This window comes from Ahaetulla prasina, chromosome 4 (genome assembly GCF_028640845.1).
Source record: "Ahaetulla prasina isolate Xishuangbanna chromosome 4, ASM2864084v1, whole genome shotgun sequence".
NCBI classification, from domain to species: domain Eukaryota; kingdom Metazoa; phylum Chordata; class Lepidosauria; order Squamata; family Colubridae; genus Ahaetulla; species Ahaetulla prasina.
In genome coordinates, this window is record NC_080542.1 from 36997558 (window position 1) to 37015080 (window position 17523).

Below are 17523 nucleotides of genomic sequence, written 5' to 3' on the forward strand. Positions count from 1 at the left end.
TTTTCCAGGAAATAGGTCAAGTATGAGCAGTGCAGTGCTTGCTTCTGCAGTGCAGTGCTGCTGTCCAAAACCAGAATCTGCAGTGTGCTAGATCAATAAACAAGGAAGAACAGCTATTCCAGTAACTCTAATGCCAAGATATTCAAGAAGTTATTTGATTCTCACTCAGATTAATAATTAGGCCAGAAAGAAGAAGAAAGATCCTGACTTATGAAAAAAGGAATGTTAACAGTGATGTATAAAAGTTTTCAGATCAAAGATATGCAATGTATTTTTAAAGCAATTTCTATTGGATTAGCCTTCATCATGCAATAGTGGAGCAGCATGTTAATGGATCAACTATGCTGGATTTTATATAGTAAGAAAATGTTTCCTGCAATTGTACAAATTGTGAAAGAGAGTAACTGTATGATCCTAGAATTCACTATATTATTCTACATTTCCAAAGAGCTGACATCAATAAGCTAAGGGAAAATTAGGAAGAATTCCATGGATAAAAATCCTAAAAGGAAAAACAAGAAGCTTGGGAAAGGCCAAGACAATAATATTAAACAAATTAAAATGAGAAATGAGACCACTATGATTATGTGAAGAACTTTCTGATAAACTAAAGAAAAATGGACACATTTCTAATATCAAAAGCAAAATATTAGAATTCAGCACAAATCTGTAAGAATGGAATGAGGAAGGTCAAAATTCAGAATGAGCTGAGATTTTTAGTGAATGCTAAAAATAACAATAGGATTATTTGAGTATATGAATAATGAAAGAAAAGACCAAAAAATGGCCTAGTTGTTGGAGAAGGTCACAAAATGAGGACAAGAGGAACTATTAATTGATATTCTGCACCTATCTAGCCATATCTCAAAAGTGGCAGAAGAGAAATGCAGGCAGTGATAAGAAAACACCTAGTTTATTTGATCAATTCAGGTTGCAGAATCAGAATGGATTACATCCCAGCATGCTAAAGGAATTGATATATGGGAATTGATAGATTATAATCTTTTTAATAATAGTTTATTAAAACTAACTACAATAGTAAAAGATAATACAAACTAAAAAGAAAAATAGAGAAAATAAAAGATGCAAGAAAGCTAAAAAAAGAAGAAAAAAGAAAGAAAAAAACCCACAAGAAAACAACTTTGTACCTTTATTGTATATTGAGATGGTTTCACTATTTCTTCACTGCCTCTTAATTAACAGATATAAAACTCTTCATCCCATAGCTCAATTATTAACTATAGACACATCCAGTAAGCAATATCTTTTGCAAACTAGGTGTCAGCAAAAGTATAAACAGAGCCCTAAATAATAACATTAGACTCACCATAGCATATTTCAGCTCTTAACTGTAAGCAAGTTCAATATACAATATCTTACCAGTCCAACAAAATTCTTGTTCATATTGTTTTCCAAAATTTCAGATATTTTGTTTGTTCCATATCCTTTTCTGTCGCAGGTTTTTCTGGGAATAGACTGTTCATAAGAACATAGCTGACATTATTGATTCAAGATGACAATGCCATTCCTCAAAAATATCTATGAACATCATTATAAGTCACTTATCTTAATATGTCTCTAATATCAAAACAGTCTTTGTTTTCCATGAAAATGCATTTATTCTTTAAGATTAATTTCAGAATCTTAATATTCCAAATAAAGTATTCCAAAATTTTCTGAGCCTTTTAATCCGCTTAAAGTTTTCTGTAACCAATACCTTTCTTTTTGCTATTTATTTTGAATTCTTAAACTTATAGAGGTACAATTTCATTTTCTTATATTAAGAATTGAAGGCATCATTGTTTCCAGTTTTGTCATTTTGAAGCTCTTTCAAAGTTCTTTAAGACAGTTAATAGATAATTTCCAAAAGCTATTAGCAAAGGAAGTGTGAACTGAGTATCCTTTAAAGGCTCTAACTGTAGCTTGAGCAAGAATAGCAAATTTCCTCATATCTCAGTTCTTCAGCTTCTGGAGATTGCTGCTTTGCAGTTTCTTCATAAGGAGTAAGAGTATGGAACTCAGTGTGGGCAATTTGGCATCCATACTCCAGAGAGGATTTTATTTATTTATTAATTAGATTTCTAGACCGCCCTTCTCCCGAAGGACTCAGGGCGGTGTACAGCCTTATTAAAACACATAGGTACACAATAAATTTAAAATACATTTAAAATGAAATATTTAACCGGCCAATTTAAAACTAAAAACGGTCAAACGACCGATATAAAACCCTAAACTATAAAATCACCATTAAAAACCCATAACTTAAAAAACTAACCCAGTCCAGCGCAGATAAATAAGTAAGTTTTGAGCTCGCGGCGAAAGGTTCGGAGGTCCGGAAGTTGACGAAGTCCTGGGGGGAGCTCGTTCCAGAGGCGGGAGCCCCACAGAGACGGCCCTCCCCCTGGGTGTCGCCAGCCGACACTGTCGCGCCGACGGCACCCTGAGGAGTCCCTCTCTGTGAGAGCGCACGGGTCGGTGAGAGGTATTCGGTAGCAGCAGGCGGTCCCGTAAGTAACCCGGCCCTATGCCATGGGCGCTTTAAAGGCGTTCACCAACACCTTGAAGCGCACCGGAAGGCCTCAGGTAGCCAGTGCAGCCTGCGCAGGATAGGTGTCACTCGGGAGCCACGAGGGGCTCCCTCTATCACCCGCGCAGCTGCATTCTGGACCAACTGCAGCCTCCGGATGCCCTTCAAGGGGAGCCCCATGTAGAGGGCATTGCAGTAGTCCAGTCGAGGCGTCACAAGGCGTGAGTGACTGTGCACAAGGCATCCCGGTCTAGAAAGGCGCAACTGGCGCACCAGGCGGACCTGGTGGAAAGCTCTCCTGGAGCGGCCGTCAAATGATCTTCAAAAGACAGCCGTGCATCCAGGAGAACGCCCAAATTACGCACCCTTCCATCGGGGCCAATGACTCGCTCCCGACAGTCAGCGCGGACTCAGCTGACTGTACCGGGATGCCGGCATCCACAGCCACTCCGTCTTGGAGGATTGAGCTTGAGCCTGTTTCTCCCCATCCAGACCCGTCGGCTTCCAGACACCGGGACAGCACTTGATAGCTTCATTGGGGTGGCCGGTGTGGAAAAGTACAGCTGGGTGTCATCAGCGTACAGCTGGTACCTCACACGAAGCCACTGATGATCTCACCCAGCGGCTTCATATAGATGTTGAACAGAAGGCGAGAGAATCGACCCTGCGGCACCCACAAGTGAGGCGCCGCGGGTCGACCTCTGCCCCCGTCAACACCGTCTGCGACGGTCGGAGAGATAGGAGGAGAACCACCGATAAGCGGTGCCTCCACTCCCAACCCTCCAACCGGCGCAGCAGGATACCATGGTCGATGGTATCAAAAGCCGCTGAGAGGTCTAATAGGACCAGGGCAGAGGAGTAACCCCTATCCCTGGCCCTCCAGAGATCATCCACCAACGCGACCAAAGCCGTCTCAGTGCTGTAACGGGGTGGGAAGCCGGACTGGACGGGGTCCAGATAGACAGTTTCCTCCAGGTGCAGGGGAAACTGATATGCCACCATACTCTCTACAACCTTCGCCGCGAAGCGAAGGTTGGAGACCGGACGATAATTACCTAAAACAGCCGGGTCCAGGGAAGGCTTCTTGAGGAGGGGCCTCACCACCGCCTCTTTCAAGGCGGCCGGGAAGACTCCCTCCAACAAGGAAGCACTCGTAATCCCCTGGAGCCAGCCTCGTGTCACCTCCTGAGTGGCCAGCACCAGCCAGGAGGGGCACGGGTCCAGTAAACACGTGGTGGCATTCAATCTACCCAGCAACCTGTCCATGTCCTCGGGAGTCACAGGGTCAAACTCATCCCACACAACATCACCAAGACCGCCCTCAGATACCCCGTCTGAATCGCCACAATTTTGGTCCAGACCGTCCCTAAGCTGAACGATTTTATCGTATAGATAACCGTTAAACTCCTCAGCACGTCCCCGCAACGGGTCATCCCGCTCCCCCTGGTGAAGGAGGGGGCGGGTCACCCGAAACAGGGCAGCTGGGCGGTTATCTGCCGGCGCAATGAGGGAGGGGGGGTAGGGACGCCTCGCTTCCCTCAGTGGCACTAGGTAGGTCCTGGTGTAGGATCTAACTAGTGTCCGATCAGCCTCTGAGCGGCTGGACCTCCAGGAACTCTCTAGGCGTCTTCTCCGGCGTTTCATCCCCTCAGCTCCTCGGAGAACCAAGGGCGGTTGGGATCTGCGCCGGGTCAGAGGCCGCAAAGGCACAACACGGTCTAAAGCCCCAGCCGCAGCCCGTTCCCAGGCTGCAGCTAGTTCCTCTGCCGTGCCGTGAGCCAGACCCTCAGGAAGTGGCCCAAGCTCCGTCCGAAACCTCTCTGGGTCCATCAGGCGCCTGGGACGGTACCACCGTAATGGTTCCGTCTCCCTGCGGTGTTGGGTAGCGGTCAGAAAGTCCAGGCGAAGAGAGTGATCTGACCATGACAAAGGTTCAGTGACTATTTCCTTTAAGTCCAGATCTCTCAACCACTGACCAGAGACAAAAATCAGGTCCAGTGTGCCTCCCCCGATGTGAGTGGGGCCATCCACTACTTGAGTCAGGTCCAAGGCCGTCATGGAGGCCAGGAACTCCCGAGCTACCGTCGACGAGCGGCAGATGGCAAGTTAAAGTCCCCATGACTAAAAGTCTGGGTTCTCCACTGCCACCCCGGCAAGCACCTCCAGGAGCTCGGGCAGGGCAGCTGTCACGCAGCAAGGAGCCAGGTACGCGACCAGCAAGCCCATCTGACATCTATGACCCCACCTCACAAAGAGGGATTCACACCCGGCAATCTGAGGTACAGTGGTCTCCCTCGGCTCTAGACTCTCTTTAATAGCAACCGCCACCCCTCCACCCCTACCCTGGGCCCTCGGCTGATGGAATGCACGGAAACCCGGTGGGCACATCTCGACCAGGGGCACACCCCCTTCAGTGCCCAACCAGGTCTCCGTAACGCCTATAATATCCGTGGCACCCCCCTGTATCAGATCATGTATTAGGGGGGCCTTATTGGCCACGGACCGTGCGTTGCATAACATCAGACGAAGGCCCAGGCTCTGAGGGTCTTGACCATCCGGGGAACGGGAGAAGTCAGGGGGATCGGGGCACGCGATCGCCTGCAGACATCGAACGCGTGACCCCCTATGTCGATACGATCCCCCCCTTCCGCCATATCTGCCCCTCCCACTTACCGTGCAAATAGACTCACCCTCACACAAAGGAACACACTCCCCCCCCATAACCTCCGAACCCATTTGATAGTCGCCACGAGCATGCGCTGGAACTGGTTTCCCTCCCGACGGGCTACCCCCCTCATCCGCCCTAACCTCCCACCCCACCCACCCTCCTCCCCCACCAACCCAAGCCCGTCGATTTCCACCCTCCCCGTAAAAGTCCCATTAAAACTCCCCTTAAAAAATCGGTTAAAACAATTAATTAAAAATCCCCTAAGTCTCCTATTCTTGGCATGCCATCTCTCGGGGTTCCAAAACCCGTCCTCAAGATAGGCCCTCGATAACGTAGAGGGCCAGACCCACGAGAGAGGGGAATCTCGTAGGGCAAGAAGGTCCGCCGCTTTCTTGGCAAACAGAGGTCCGCCGCTTTCTTGGCAAACAGAGGGGAATCTCGTAGGGCAAGAAGGATCTAAGCTTTCTTGGCAAACAGTTGTTGACTCCGCTTTTTGCAAAGCCATCTTTGGTCTGCCATTTCTTCCCCAGACATCTGACTTGCTATAATCTTTTTGAATTCTTGGAGCCTAGGGGAAGTGCCATAAGGGTAAAGAAGAACTAATGTTGTGCCAATTTTTTTTTTAAGGGGGAAAAAATGGACTCAGGTAACAGACCAATCAGCTTGACATCAATACCTGGAAAAATCATAGAAAAGATAACCAAACAGTGGGTTTGCAAGTACTTGGGAAAGAAAAAAGTGATTACTGGAAGCCAGTATGGGTTTTAGGTTGTGTCACACAATCTTATTGCTTTTTGGAAAGAGATTAGACTGTTGTGGGAATCCTCTGGATGAAGGATGAAGAATGCTCTGGCTGAAGATATTGAGGCTTCAGAATGGCATCTGATAAATTTGATCCTAGCCTCCTTCTTGATTTATTATTTATTTATTTGTGTCAGAAGCATCATTTTAAGGTTTTTCGCATAGGTATAAATACAAACATAAAAACATAATATTTCAAACATATAAAATCCTAATTTTGGTATGCTTGCCCAGAAGCATGCAACATCAATTGCATTATGTTGCATGGTCATAACGTCCTCAGGAGTACAGTGTGCTGTGCACAGAGGGGAAGTTTACATGTGTGTGATACTGTAGGTCTCTGTATTCACAGTGGGCAAAAGCCACCAAGTGTACATATAACAGTCTATTTAGCAGTTCCCAAACTTGCCAATTTGAAAGATGATAGCATCTTCTAATACTGTCACATCATCCTATCACAGAGAAAAGGATCTGGATCTGTAGTACTTGAGAGTTGGGCAAGAACTAATGGGTAGAAGCTTTACAGAAAGAAATTCAGACTCAAAGAGAACTTTCCAAAGAGACTGTAAGAGTTATTAAACAATGAAGCAGCCTGCCTCATAGAGAAGTTGCATTGCTAGAAATTTTCAAAACAAAGATTTTACAGGTACTGTACTTGTTTGAGATGGTTTAAGGATTCCTGCCCTGAGTAGGGGTTTGGATTAGAAGACCTCCAAGGTCTCTTCTGACTCTATGATTGTATGCTCTGTCTCATCCATCTAGTTGGTAATTTCAGTTGTGGGATTGTTTTATATGCCAGACTCATCCTGAAGTTACACATTGCTCTGAGGTAATGGATTCAGCCAATTGTGAGTTATTCAGGAATCCATGGATAACACAATATGTGAATCAAGTAATTTCTAAGTATTAATTTATATTAGTTATTGTAAGAACTACACTATGGATTGCTTATTGTTCTAATCTAGATTCATGTATTTGAAATAAAAAGGTTCATATGCATTAAGAAGATAGATTTAATTTGAGACGAAATTAAAAAGTGGAAGAGAAGAGTGAATTGCACAAATATATTATGTTCTTATTCCACATCCTTACTTTTTTTTTAAAGGAAGCTGTCCACCTTTAATAAGTACATGGAGCAAAATGGTTATGATACGGGGAAAATATGGAAGGATATTGAAGATGTTGTTATTAAAACATTGATATCAGCTCATCCTGTCCTCAAGCATAATTATCTTACTTGCTTTCCCAATCACACCACGTGGAGTGCTTGTTTTGAGATCCTGGGATTTGATATCTTGCTGGATCGAAAACTCAAACCATGGTTGCTTGAGGTATGTACCTTCTTTTGAAATTAATAGATCTCTGGCTGCTTCCACAGAAAGCTTTTATTAGACAATTGCCTTTCTTATTCGTGAAATCTAAAAACATATTTGCAACTCGCTGTTTTCCCAGCCACTACTTAATATTTCTTATTGTAACTCTGCTGTATTTTTTAATTTGTAGCTCCAAGAATTATTCACTGGAAGGATTCTTGGGTTCAGAATGTTTACCCTTCTTTCTCTCATTTAGAGTTAAGACAACTTCTCTTCCATGTTTTTCTCAAGCTCTACTCTAAATTCTTCCTTTTCTACCTCTGCTTCAACAATGGGTGCCTTGTGGCAGTACTTCCAATCACATGGATTACCAGCAGAGGGCATTAGATAATAGAGAATGTTGCTTTAAAATTAAATAACAATCTTGCGTTTGGGAATTACCAGTTGGGAAGACTCAATTGATTGTATGAAAAAATCTGCTAGAAGAATTAGAGCAATAATTTATCTAGCTAACTATCTTTTTCTCCTCCTCGTAGTGTAACCAGTCACATTCTATGCCAGGCTTGAGGATGATAGTTAATAATTATTTTTAATGCTCTATACATGATAATTTCGGAAGAAAATTATTGCTTAAAATATAAGTTATCCTCTTGGTTGTTTGGATCTATCTAAAAGCAGTGGGATATTCTGAGACTGGTTAAACTTTGTGGACTGAAATACTTCTCTTTAGTTTGAACCCATTGCTTATCAATTTCAGTAGTGTAATACATATTTCTTGTGCTTTATATATTTAGCTTGCTGACCTTTCACAGTAGCAATTAGTATGATATCAGTATTAGAAAGAAATAAAGGCAAGAAAATAATACTATCTATTACACATGCAAATTTATATAATTGTATTGTTAATATTTATAGTAAATAACACTGTGCCATGACTGAGATCAATACCAAACATTTTACATCATGAATTCACATGTAAATCACTATTAGCCTTTCCAAACATATAAATATTTTATTTAGGTTCTGCTTCCAGGTTTTTATATTAAAATTATTATTATTATTTTATTATTATATTAAAATATTATCTTATACCAATGTAAAAATTTAATTATAAAATGATCTACTGGTTCATGAAAGTCCTGCTGTTACATTTCCAGATCAAAATTCTCCTTAACACAGAGGCAGATGAGCATGTCATAAGTAAACTCAACGCTTAAGGAAAATATTTATTAATATCTGAATCTCTTTATGCCCAGAAATGCAATTTGATTGTTATAGATGACAATTGCAAACACTTGGAAGGTGTCACAACCCAGTTGCTGTCATCAACTCCAGAAGCTTTTCTTTCTCCTCTGTCCTTCCCAAAACACGTGCTGCTTTTAATTGCAAAACTGCAGCAGCTAGAAATACATTCAGTTTCTGTGGTTGTAGGTGAATCATTCTCCAAGCTTCAGTACGGATTCATGGCTGGATAAAGAAGTAAAAGACCAACTATTGTACGACACTCTGGTATTGATCAACCTAGGAGCATGCGATAAGCGCAAAATCTTGGAAGTAGAGAAACGGCGAGGGAAAGAAAGGCTTCTCAAGCAATGTCGTAATCGTGAAGCCAGGTCTGAAATTTTTAATCCACTTTCTGGGACAGTGGCAATGAACGTTTACGATCCACTTGCAAAGCATCTCTAAATAGTATAAATTTCCATCACTGTGGCTTTCAGAATTTGAAATTGCTGTATTTACATGCAGTTTTCAAATTAATTGGTAGCCCCTGTCAAACAGATGTTTGATGTTTTAAGATTTAAAAAAATAAAATTCCATTGTGTACACACTATATAGTTTGGTCAGCATGAATTAGCAAGATGATTGTTGCAGCATCAAATAAGATGGAAGGGAATTTAAAGCAAGTTACTTTAATTTGTTTATTTATTTATTTTATTTATTTATTTATTAGATTTTTATATCACCCTTCTCCCGAAGGACTCAGGGCGATGCACAGCCAAGTAAAAACAACATGTACATAGACAAAAATTAAAAAGCGTATTAAAAAACTGATTATAAAATGGCCAATTAAAATTAAAAACTAAAGTAAAACAATCCTAAAACCCCACTTAAAATTTCATCAAGCTAGCCCCGCACGGTGGAATAAGAAAGTCTTGAGCTCGCGTTTAAAAGACCGGAGGTCAGGGAGTTGACACAACCCTGGAGGCAACTCATTCCATAGGGCTGGAGCCCCCACTGAGAAGGCCCTCCCCCTGGGGGCCGCCAGTCGACATTGTTTGACTGACGGCACCATGAGGAGGCCTTCCCTATGGGAGTGCACAGGCCGATGGGAGGCTATAGGTGGCAGTAGGCGGTCCCGTAAGTAACCCGGTCCTGTGCCATGTTTAAAGGATAAATATAAGAAGAAATTTATCCATGTATGTTTTGGGGAGAGTATATTGGTCACATCCTTAACAGGACAGCTAGGCCATAGTTGTTCCTGTGCTTCAGTTTTAGATGAGGTTATAAAATGTACAGGTGTGATTAAAAATAAATTACACATTGCAACTGAAAATATTAGTAATTAAAATTCAAGCAAAATTCTACTGCATTGGAATATGAATAGGTAGGCAGAAATACATCCTTTATTTAGCTGTTCAGACATAAAATTTTACAAACATTGGCCTTTTTTGTGCCTATCATCTCTTTTTTTTTCTTTTTGAGGAACTTTTGCATTACCCATAAAAGTAGAAGTGCAGTCTCTATAGCTGCAGCTTCAATGTGGCCCTTTAATTTCCTGGGAAACATCCCACCTAACTGAGCTTTTAATGTGGCAGAAGAACATGGTTAAGTATGCAGTTAATAATTATGTTAATGGTACTGAATGAAATTAAAATTAAATTGTATTTAGTTTTATTCTGGCCCCACCTTTCTCTAGGCATGCTAAATTATTTTTATTTTTGGTCAAACACAACAGTATATATAAGTATAAGCATGAAATAACCATACAAATTGGATACAATCAAAGGGAACATTAGGACAGGAACGATAGGCACACTGGTGCTCTTATGCACGCCCCTTATAGACCCCTTAGGAATGGGGTGAGGTCAATAGTAGATAGTCTTTGGTTAAAGCTTTGGGGATTTTGGGAAGAGACCACAGAGTCAGGTAGTGCATTCCAGGCATTAACAACTCTGTTACTGAAGTCAGTAAGCTTCCCCTTAGTTCGCTACTCTGTGCTCAGGTGCACCTGAGAAGTGGACCTTGTACATAACAGTGGTGCAAAACCAGAGGAAACTCACTATTTCTCTAAGCTTTGAAGAATTCTGCAGGATTCAAAGTAGCCCAAAACTAGTTTCTATAGAACTGTGCATACTGGAACTCCTTTTATTTATATATTATTTTAATATATGAAAAAAGAAAGAAAAGGAGGATACAGAGAAAAAAAGAAGAAAAAAACAGAAAACAAGCAGATAAGAAAGGACAGAACAAATATATACCGGTACATATATGAAATCATTCAGTGTAATTTTTAAACAATCTTGATCAAACAAAATGCTATTAGTTTTTTCATTATAACAATTAATGGATATTGGTAGTCCAGGTTTTAGCATTGAAAATAATAACTTTTGAAAAGAAATATTTTTTGCTATGTTTGTGCCACAATTGTTCATGTAATCATAAATTACAACTTTCTGAACCTAATTCAGAAGTGTATTTACCCAGTTATACTTTTGATTATTGCAATAATAAATGAGCAAAGCTACATATAATTTTTAAATAAAATAGCAGTAGTGTATCAAGCTTTTATCATAATGGAAAGTGATCCTTGCTCATTTTATACTTCTAAAATAATAGACATGTTTAAATGTACTAAGTCATTCACTAAATTTGTAAAAGGTTTTATTGAATTAACCTTATTTTAAGATTTTAATAAATATATTTACTATACTTTAATAATTTAGCTATTGATTTTTTAATATGGGATATTTAATTCTTTGTTTCAAAGCCCTTAGAGGTAGTAATATTCAGCTTAATGACGCTCCTTAATTATTTAAACTATACTCTTAAAACTATCCAAAGCACATTCTCAAATTATTATCAAATTTGCAGTTTAAAAATTGTTGTGATGATATATTTCAAATGTTATCAATGCATCTGGGCCAAATTATGATATTAGTAAACATTTTAACAGAAATTGACCTGCAGGTTAAATGTTTACTGATAAAGCTAAAAATCTAAGAAATTACACAACCAACCCCATTATATGACAGTCATAATTCCAATAAAGAAAATTTAGGCAATTTCCTTTCCATTAATTCTTAATACCTAATTTTTTTATCAATCATGTATATTTTTAGAAATGTGTACAATCAAATATACATTTACAATCATATTTTTAGCAGTGTGATAAATGTATATATTTATCTGGAATGCACATAAAATATATTTGAGCCCTGTTGGGGCTTCTGTTTTACTAAAAAAGAAAAGATAAAAAATGTTATTTTTTTTTAAAGGTCTCCTTTAAGCTTAAAAAGAAAAATGGAAACAGTTGTGTAAATTTCTGCCACAGACCCAGCAGCATTAAATTTTCCTTTCATCCATGCTACCTTTGGTGTCTTGTGGAGGAACATGTTAAGTTATGCCTTTCCTGGCCTTGTTTTCCCCTGGAAGGGAAAAGGTGGAGAGGGTGAGGCTAACTATCCACCTCTGCAAGCGAGAAATTTCTGTCTAGTAAGCAAAAGCAAAAGGATCAGGAGAAGATATTTTGCATATTTACATGTTTAAAATCTAAGTGAAAAAGGTTTAGTTCAGCATGCATAGAGCTAACTGAATATGACTTGGACAGCAGAAAATTGAAATGGAAAAAACTCCCACTCTGAAGTTTTAACAGGGTTTTTTTGGGTGGTTTTGTCAGAGCCGAGGAATTCAAAAACTGCCAGGCTGTGTGGCTTCAGCAAGCAGAGATCTATGAAGAAAACAACACAGGAGGTTATCGCCGAATATATCCCGATTCTGAGTCTGTCAAATATGATAAGTTTTTCCAACAGAATAGTTCACTTTTCCAGGAAACAGCAGCTTCCAGAGCTCGTGAAGAGTATGCAAGGTAAGAAAGAGCATTTGTTTTTCATATTTTTATATTTTATAATATTTAGTTGTATTAAAAATTACAACTAAAAAATAGAAACTAATGCAAACTAAAAATGAATAAAAATAGAAAGTTCAGAAAAGAAAAAAATAGGAAGAAAATTTGAAATAAAAAGAAAAATAAGACTAGTGCAAAGAAAATATATATATAAGAAAATATATAATGAAATTACTTCATTACAACAAACATGAACAATTTAATAACTTACCACTTTCTCTTAAAATACAACAAATGATTCTTCCAGTACCCCATCTCTTATTTATAAACTAACTTTTAAAACCTTGTTGAATTCTGATCCTCAAAACTCTGTTAAGTATTACCAGAGATAACAACATATCTATTTTAACTTTGATCATATAAATCAACTTTATGTTCTTTCCTTTTACGTTGGATAATCTTGATCTTTAGTCCCTTCAAATAATGACTTTGAGCTTGATTTGTTTTCATTTTTTTCTTTCTTTTTCCTTCTAACAAAATTCTTCAAATTTTAACAAGTCTCATTTATAAATTCAATATAGAGAAGTATCCAAACCACTGTTTTGGTTTGTATTTTGTATATTTCTTATAGTGTTTAGCCAGTTTCATTTGAATGCCCAGTCTCATGTTTTTCCATATCATTTTTGTAGCCTGTCATTTTTAATAAAAATAATCATTTTAATTTTTAAACCTATTTTAGGTCAGTCTCATAAAACCTGTTCTTTTTTCATAACTTACCTTAAATACAGCATCTGTGAAGAGGCAGACACCCTTAAAATTATGAATATGTTGCTCATGAATATCCCTTAATATTCCAATGTTAAAATATCTTGTTCTATTCTGTATTCGTAAACCAAATTTAAGTATTCTTCTCCTGTAATTTTAGTATTTAGTTCCTTCTGATTCCCTCCAGTAGCCAATGTTCAAAGTCCCATTCTGTCAAGGTTTTTTTTAAAAGAGAATTCAAAACAAAAGCATTTTCTTACAAGAAGGATTATTATAGTTAATCCCACAATTAATTTCAAATCCATCTGGACCCTTAGTTTGTTTGCAACTTTCCAAAATCAAAGTTCCAGTCACCCTTTCCCTATTTATTCTGAAAAAAAAATAAAAATGTAAATCCTTAAACTTGTATTTAAAACTCCTTTTGCTAAGGATTGAAGGAAATATTCCTAGTGCTTGCTATAAAATACAACGATCCGAAGGTTCCTAATAGCCGAAAAGCAGTTAACAAACAATTTCCAAAATTTTTAGAATTGTTGATTAGAAAAGGAAGTACACAAACCCAATGTCTTTTTGAAGGTGCCAACTGCAGCTTTAAAAAGATATCTATTCTTTCATCTCCCAGACCTCTAAACCCACCAGAAACCTCTACCTTGCTGTGTGTGTGTGTGTGTGTGTGTGTGTGTGTGTGTGTGTGTGTGTGTAGATGTGTGTGTGTGTGTGTGTGTATGTTTTCTGAGGTTTTCGCGGGTGTTTTATGTAGGTCTTTGGTTATTCGGGTTTTCTCCCGCGTAAAATTAGAAGTATCTTGGCGACGTTTCGACAAAATCCCATTCGTCATCATCAGGCTAGGTGTTTACAGCTTAGTGCTTCTAGAAACATTTCTAGAAGCGCTAAACTGTAAACACCTAGCCTGATGATGACAAATGGGATTTCGTCGAAATGTCGCCAAAACACTTCCAATTTTACGCGGGAGAAAACCCGAATAACCAAAGACCTACATGTGTGTGTGTGTGTGTGTGTGTGTGTGTGTGTTTTGAGGTTTTTGCGGGTGTTTGTATGTAAGTCTTTGGTTATTCAGGTTTTCTCCCGCGTAAAATTGGAAGTGTCTTGGTGACGTTTCGACGAAGTCCCATTCGTCATCTTCAGGCTTCAGCTTCGTGTTTCTGGGAGCAATGTGTGATTGCAGCTGAAGATGACGAATGAGACTTTGTCAAAACGTCGCCAAGACACTTCCAATTTTACGCGGGAGAAAACCCGAATAACCAAAGACCTACGTGTGTGTGTGTGTGTGTGTGTGTGTGTGTGTGTAGGTCTTTGGTTTTATATATATATATATATAAGGAGCAGCCGTCCTCTCTTTATCCATAAAGGGCTGGACTATTCAGCACCTCTTCATTCTACTGAGGGACATCAACTTTGCCATTTCTTCCCTGGAAGTCAAGAAAGAGGATTACTTGATCTATTTTATCTGAAATAAAATTACAGGGACTAATTTTTAACATAAAAATGTTGCTAAATTTCATTTTTTGTTTTGTGTTTTAACAACTGTATGTAAACTGGCAAGAGTCTTTTTGAATGTAGAAGGTATCAGCAAGTATGTGTGAGAGAGAAAGACAACAGGATTTCCCCCCCCTATTCTTTAAATAAATGATTTTTTTAGATGTCTTGGGAGAACAGAATGCTGAAATTTACTTTTTAACAAAATGTTATTTATTTTTTTAAATGTTATCCTATCTTCCTAGTGCCAAGCAAGGAAATTCATGGCAATTTAAAGTCAATAATAAATGTAAATCAGTAAAAGGAAAAAGGGAACTAGGCAGAAAAAGAAATCAAATTAAAGCTGCCAAGTACAGCAGATAATGTATTATAATAGTGTCTGTACTGTTTTTGCAATGTGTATTTCTAAACAGAAAAAATCTTAACCAAACAGCAAAAAAGTATGGAAGTCATGGTGCTGTGAGGCAGGGATTACCATAATTGGTTGGTTCTCAAGAAGGTTCATATTGTTTAAATAATATCTTTGTTTGCTCCCATGAGTCACCATTTTCCACAAACTGTATTGGATACCAGTTGGCTTCCAGGTGCAGTTCAAGCTACTGGTTCTGTGGCAAGATCAGGGATGAAATGCTCCCAGTTCTGATCGGATCTCAGTAGCGATTGTGGCCGGTGGTTCAGCGATCCGGTAGTGATCGCCGAACCACCGGCAACACCCGCTGCCTGGGTGTCATTATTTCCTGGTTTTAACCTGGAAGTAATATGTTTTTTACCTTCTGCACATGCGTGGAAGGTTTTGCGCATGCACAGGCGTGGATTTCCGAGCCAGTAAGGAAGGTAAGTAGATTTCACCCCTGGGCAAGATTATTTGAAAGATCACCTGAAACCAAGGGTTTCTTTCTCCATGCAATAAGATATGAGTTCTATTAGTTAAACAATGTCATCTCGTGGGACCATAGAAGCACACTTTCAGAGCCTGCCCTCTGAAACAACGTTCCCCAAGAGATCCACACAACTCCCACTTTATACATTCTTCATATGTCTTTGAAAATGTGGCTTATCTCCCAGGCCTTGGATTAGGTTATTTGTTGAGGCTCTGGTGGATTGGGGATTTTTAAAAAAAAATATAAGGTGGGTTTTTGTATAGTTGCAGATATTTTTCTGTGAAATTGTTTTTCTTTTAACCATGTAAGCTTTCCTGAATCATTCAGGAGTCAGCCTACTAAATCTACATAAAGAAATAAAACACTTCACCTATATCAGACACACAGAATATAGTTCTGAAAAAATATTTACACCTATATCTGCAATTATTTTGAGTGGGAGAAGAGAAGAAGAATGGGAAAAGTTTGCAAGAAACCAAATTGATAGTATTCATTTATCAAGTAGGCTTGACAGATTTCTGCATTAAATAGCTGGTCTCTGTTTAATCTGCAAGAAATTTCAAATTTGTAAATCTTCTAATGAATAATAAGTTGAGTAACTGCTGAAGTCAGAGACAGCAGGAAACATTCTAGGCTTTAGCACAAATCAAACTGCCAAAATACAATCTAATCCTCAAGCCCCACATTTCCAGCTCCTTCCTCATTCCCCACCACCAGGTCCCTTTCATGGAAATCTCTACAAAGTTTGTCCCTGGAAAAAAAAATTGTAACAGCTTTTGTATAATTGTATTTAACCCATTCTCGAAATTTTAAGAAGAATCTAAAGTTTCTAAACCATGTTGTCTAGTATCTTGTAAAAAGCAGTATTAGAGCTATTTTTGGTCTTCCTGGGTTCTATCTTCTCCTACACAATTTTGTCAAGGAGGGGAAAAAACAAATCAACTCTGCAAAGAATTGTTAGCATGAGTATCTCTTGGAGCAGAAATGATTCTGTGCATGTTGTTTTCTCTGTGTGTGTGCGCACGTGCATCTGCACAATATGTCTTCTTGGTGGTTTGCTGTCTAGGAACATCAGGTTAGCCTTTGAGATAGCTTTTAATGCCACAACTCTGCAAGGAGTGCATTTAGAAAATCTGTTTTCTCTGTGCCTATTACTTCTTTGTCTCTTAGCAATCAGCCTATGAAGAAATAGAGCATCTTCCTCCTCTTAACACATATTCTCCTGCTAGGTAGTGTTATAGAGGAGAGGAAATGGGCTAATGAATGGAGAAATCTCCTCAGAACTCCTCTAAACTTCAAACCAGCATTACTTTTAGTCTTTTACATTACAGATGACTGCCCTTGTTAAATTCTTCACTGTCCCTTTAAATACTTAATAAAATTATTTGTATCCCGCTTTTCAAGTACCGATCATAAAATGTTTTACAGAAAGCCAGTTTGGTGTAATGCTTAAGGCATCAGGCTAGAAACTGGGAGAGTGAGTTCTAGTCCTAGCTTAGACATGCACCAAGGCTTAGGTGACCTTGGGCCAGTCATTTTCTCTCAGCCCTAGGAAGGAGGCAGTGACTTCTGAAAACCCTTATCAAGAAAACTGGAGGGACTTGTCCATACAGTCTCCAAGAAGTGACACGACTAGATGGGGAAAAAATGCCTTACAAGCAATTTAAACAAATGTAAATGAAATTTTGTAACTGGTGCTGAAATATTGACAGGACTATTGGTAGCTATGGACCAGATAGGAGCTGACCATCTCCCCTGTCTCTTCAGGGATGCCCATTGGGCAGTTGACAGTAATGAATTGAAAAAAGAAAAAGGACATATTTAACTAATATAAACTCATATTTGCTTATCTTCCTTTTTCTCTTATTTTGTGTACTAGACCAGAATGAAATTTATGTACAAAGTCAACAGATATATAATAATGATATGTATCATCTAAATCAGGGGTCACCAACTTTTTGGACCTCAGGGACCACTAAATTAATAATTTTAAATCCTGTGGACCA

General features: G+C 39.1%; 1 protein-coding gene across 4 annotated transcripts in view; it reads left to right on the forward strand.

The window, feature by feature from the left end:
- Nucleotides 1–17523, forward strand: part of TTLL6 (tubulin tyrosine ligase like 6) — a 51668-nt gene that overhangs the window by 14653 nt on the left and 19492 nt on the right. For all 4 annotated transcript variants that reach the window (XM_058183594.1, XM_058183596.1, XM_058183595.1 and 1 more), the window contains 3 exons: nucleotides 7102–7327; nucleotides 8741–8922; nucleotides 12207–12395. In XM_058183594.1, the coding sequence (XP_058039577.1) occupies nucleotides 7102–7327; nucleotides 8741–8922; nucleotides 12207–12395 (597 nt within the window). The remainder of the gene's footprint in view (nucleotides 1–7101; nucleotides 7328–8740; nucleotides 8923–12206; nucleotides 12396–17523) is intronic.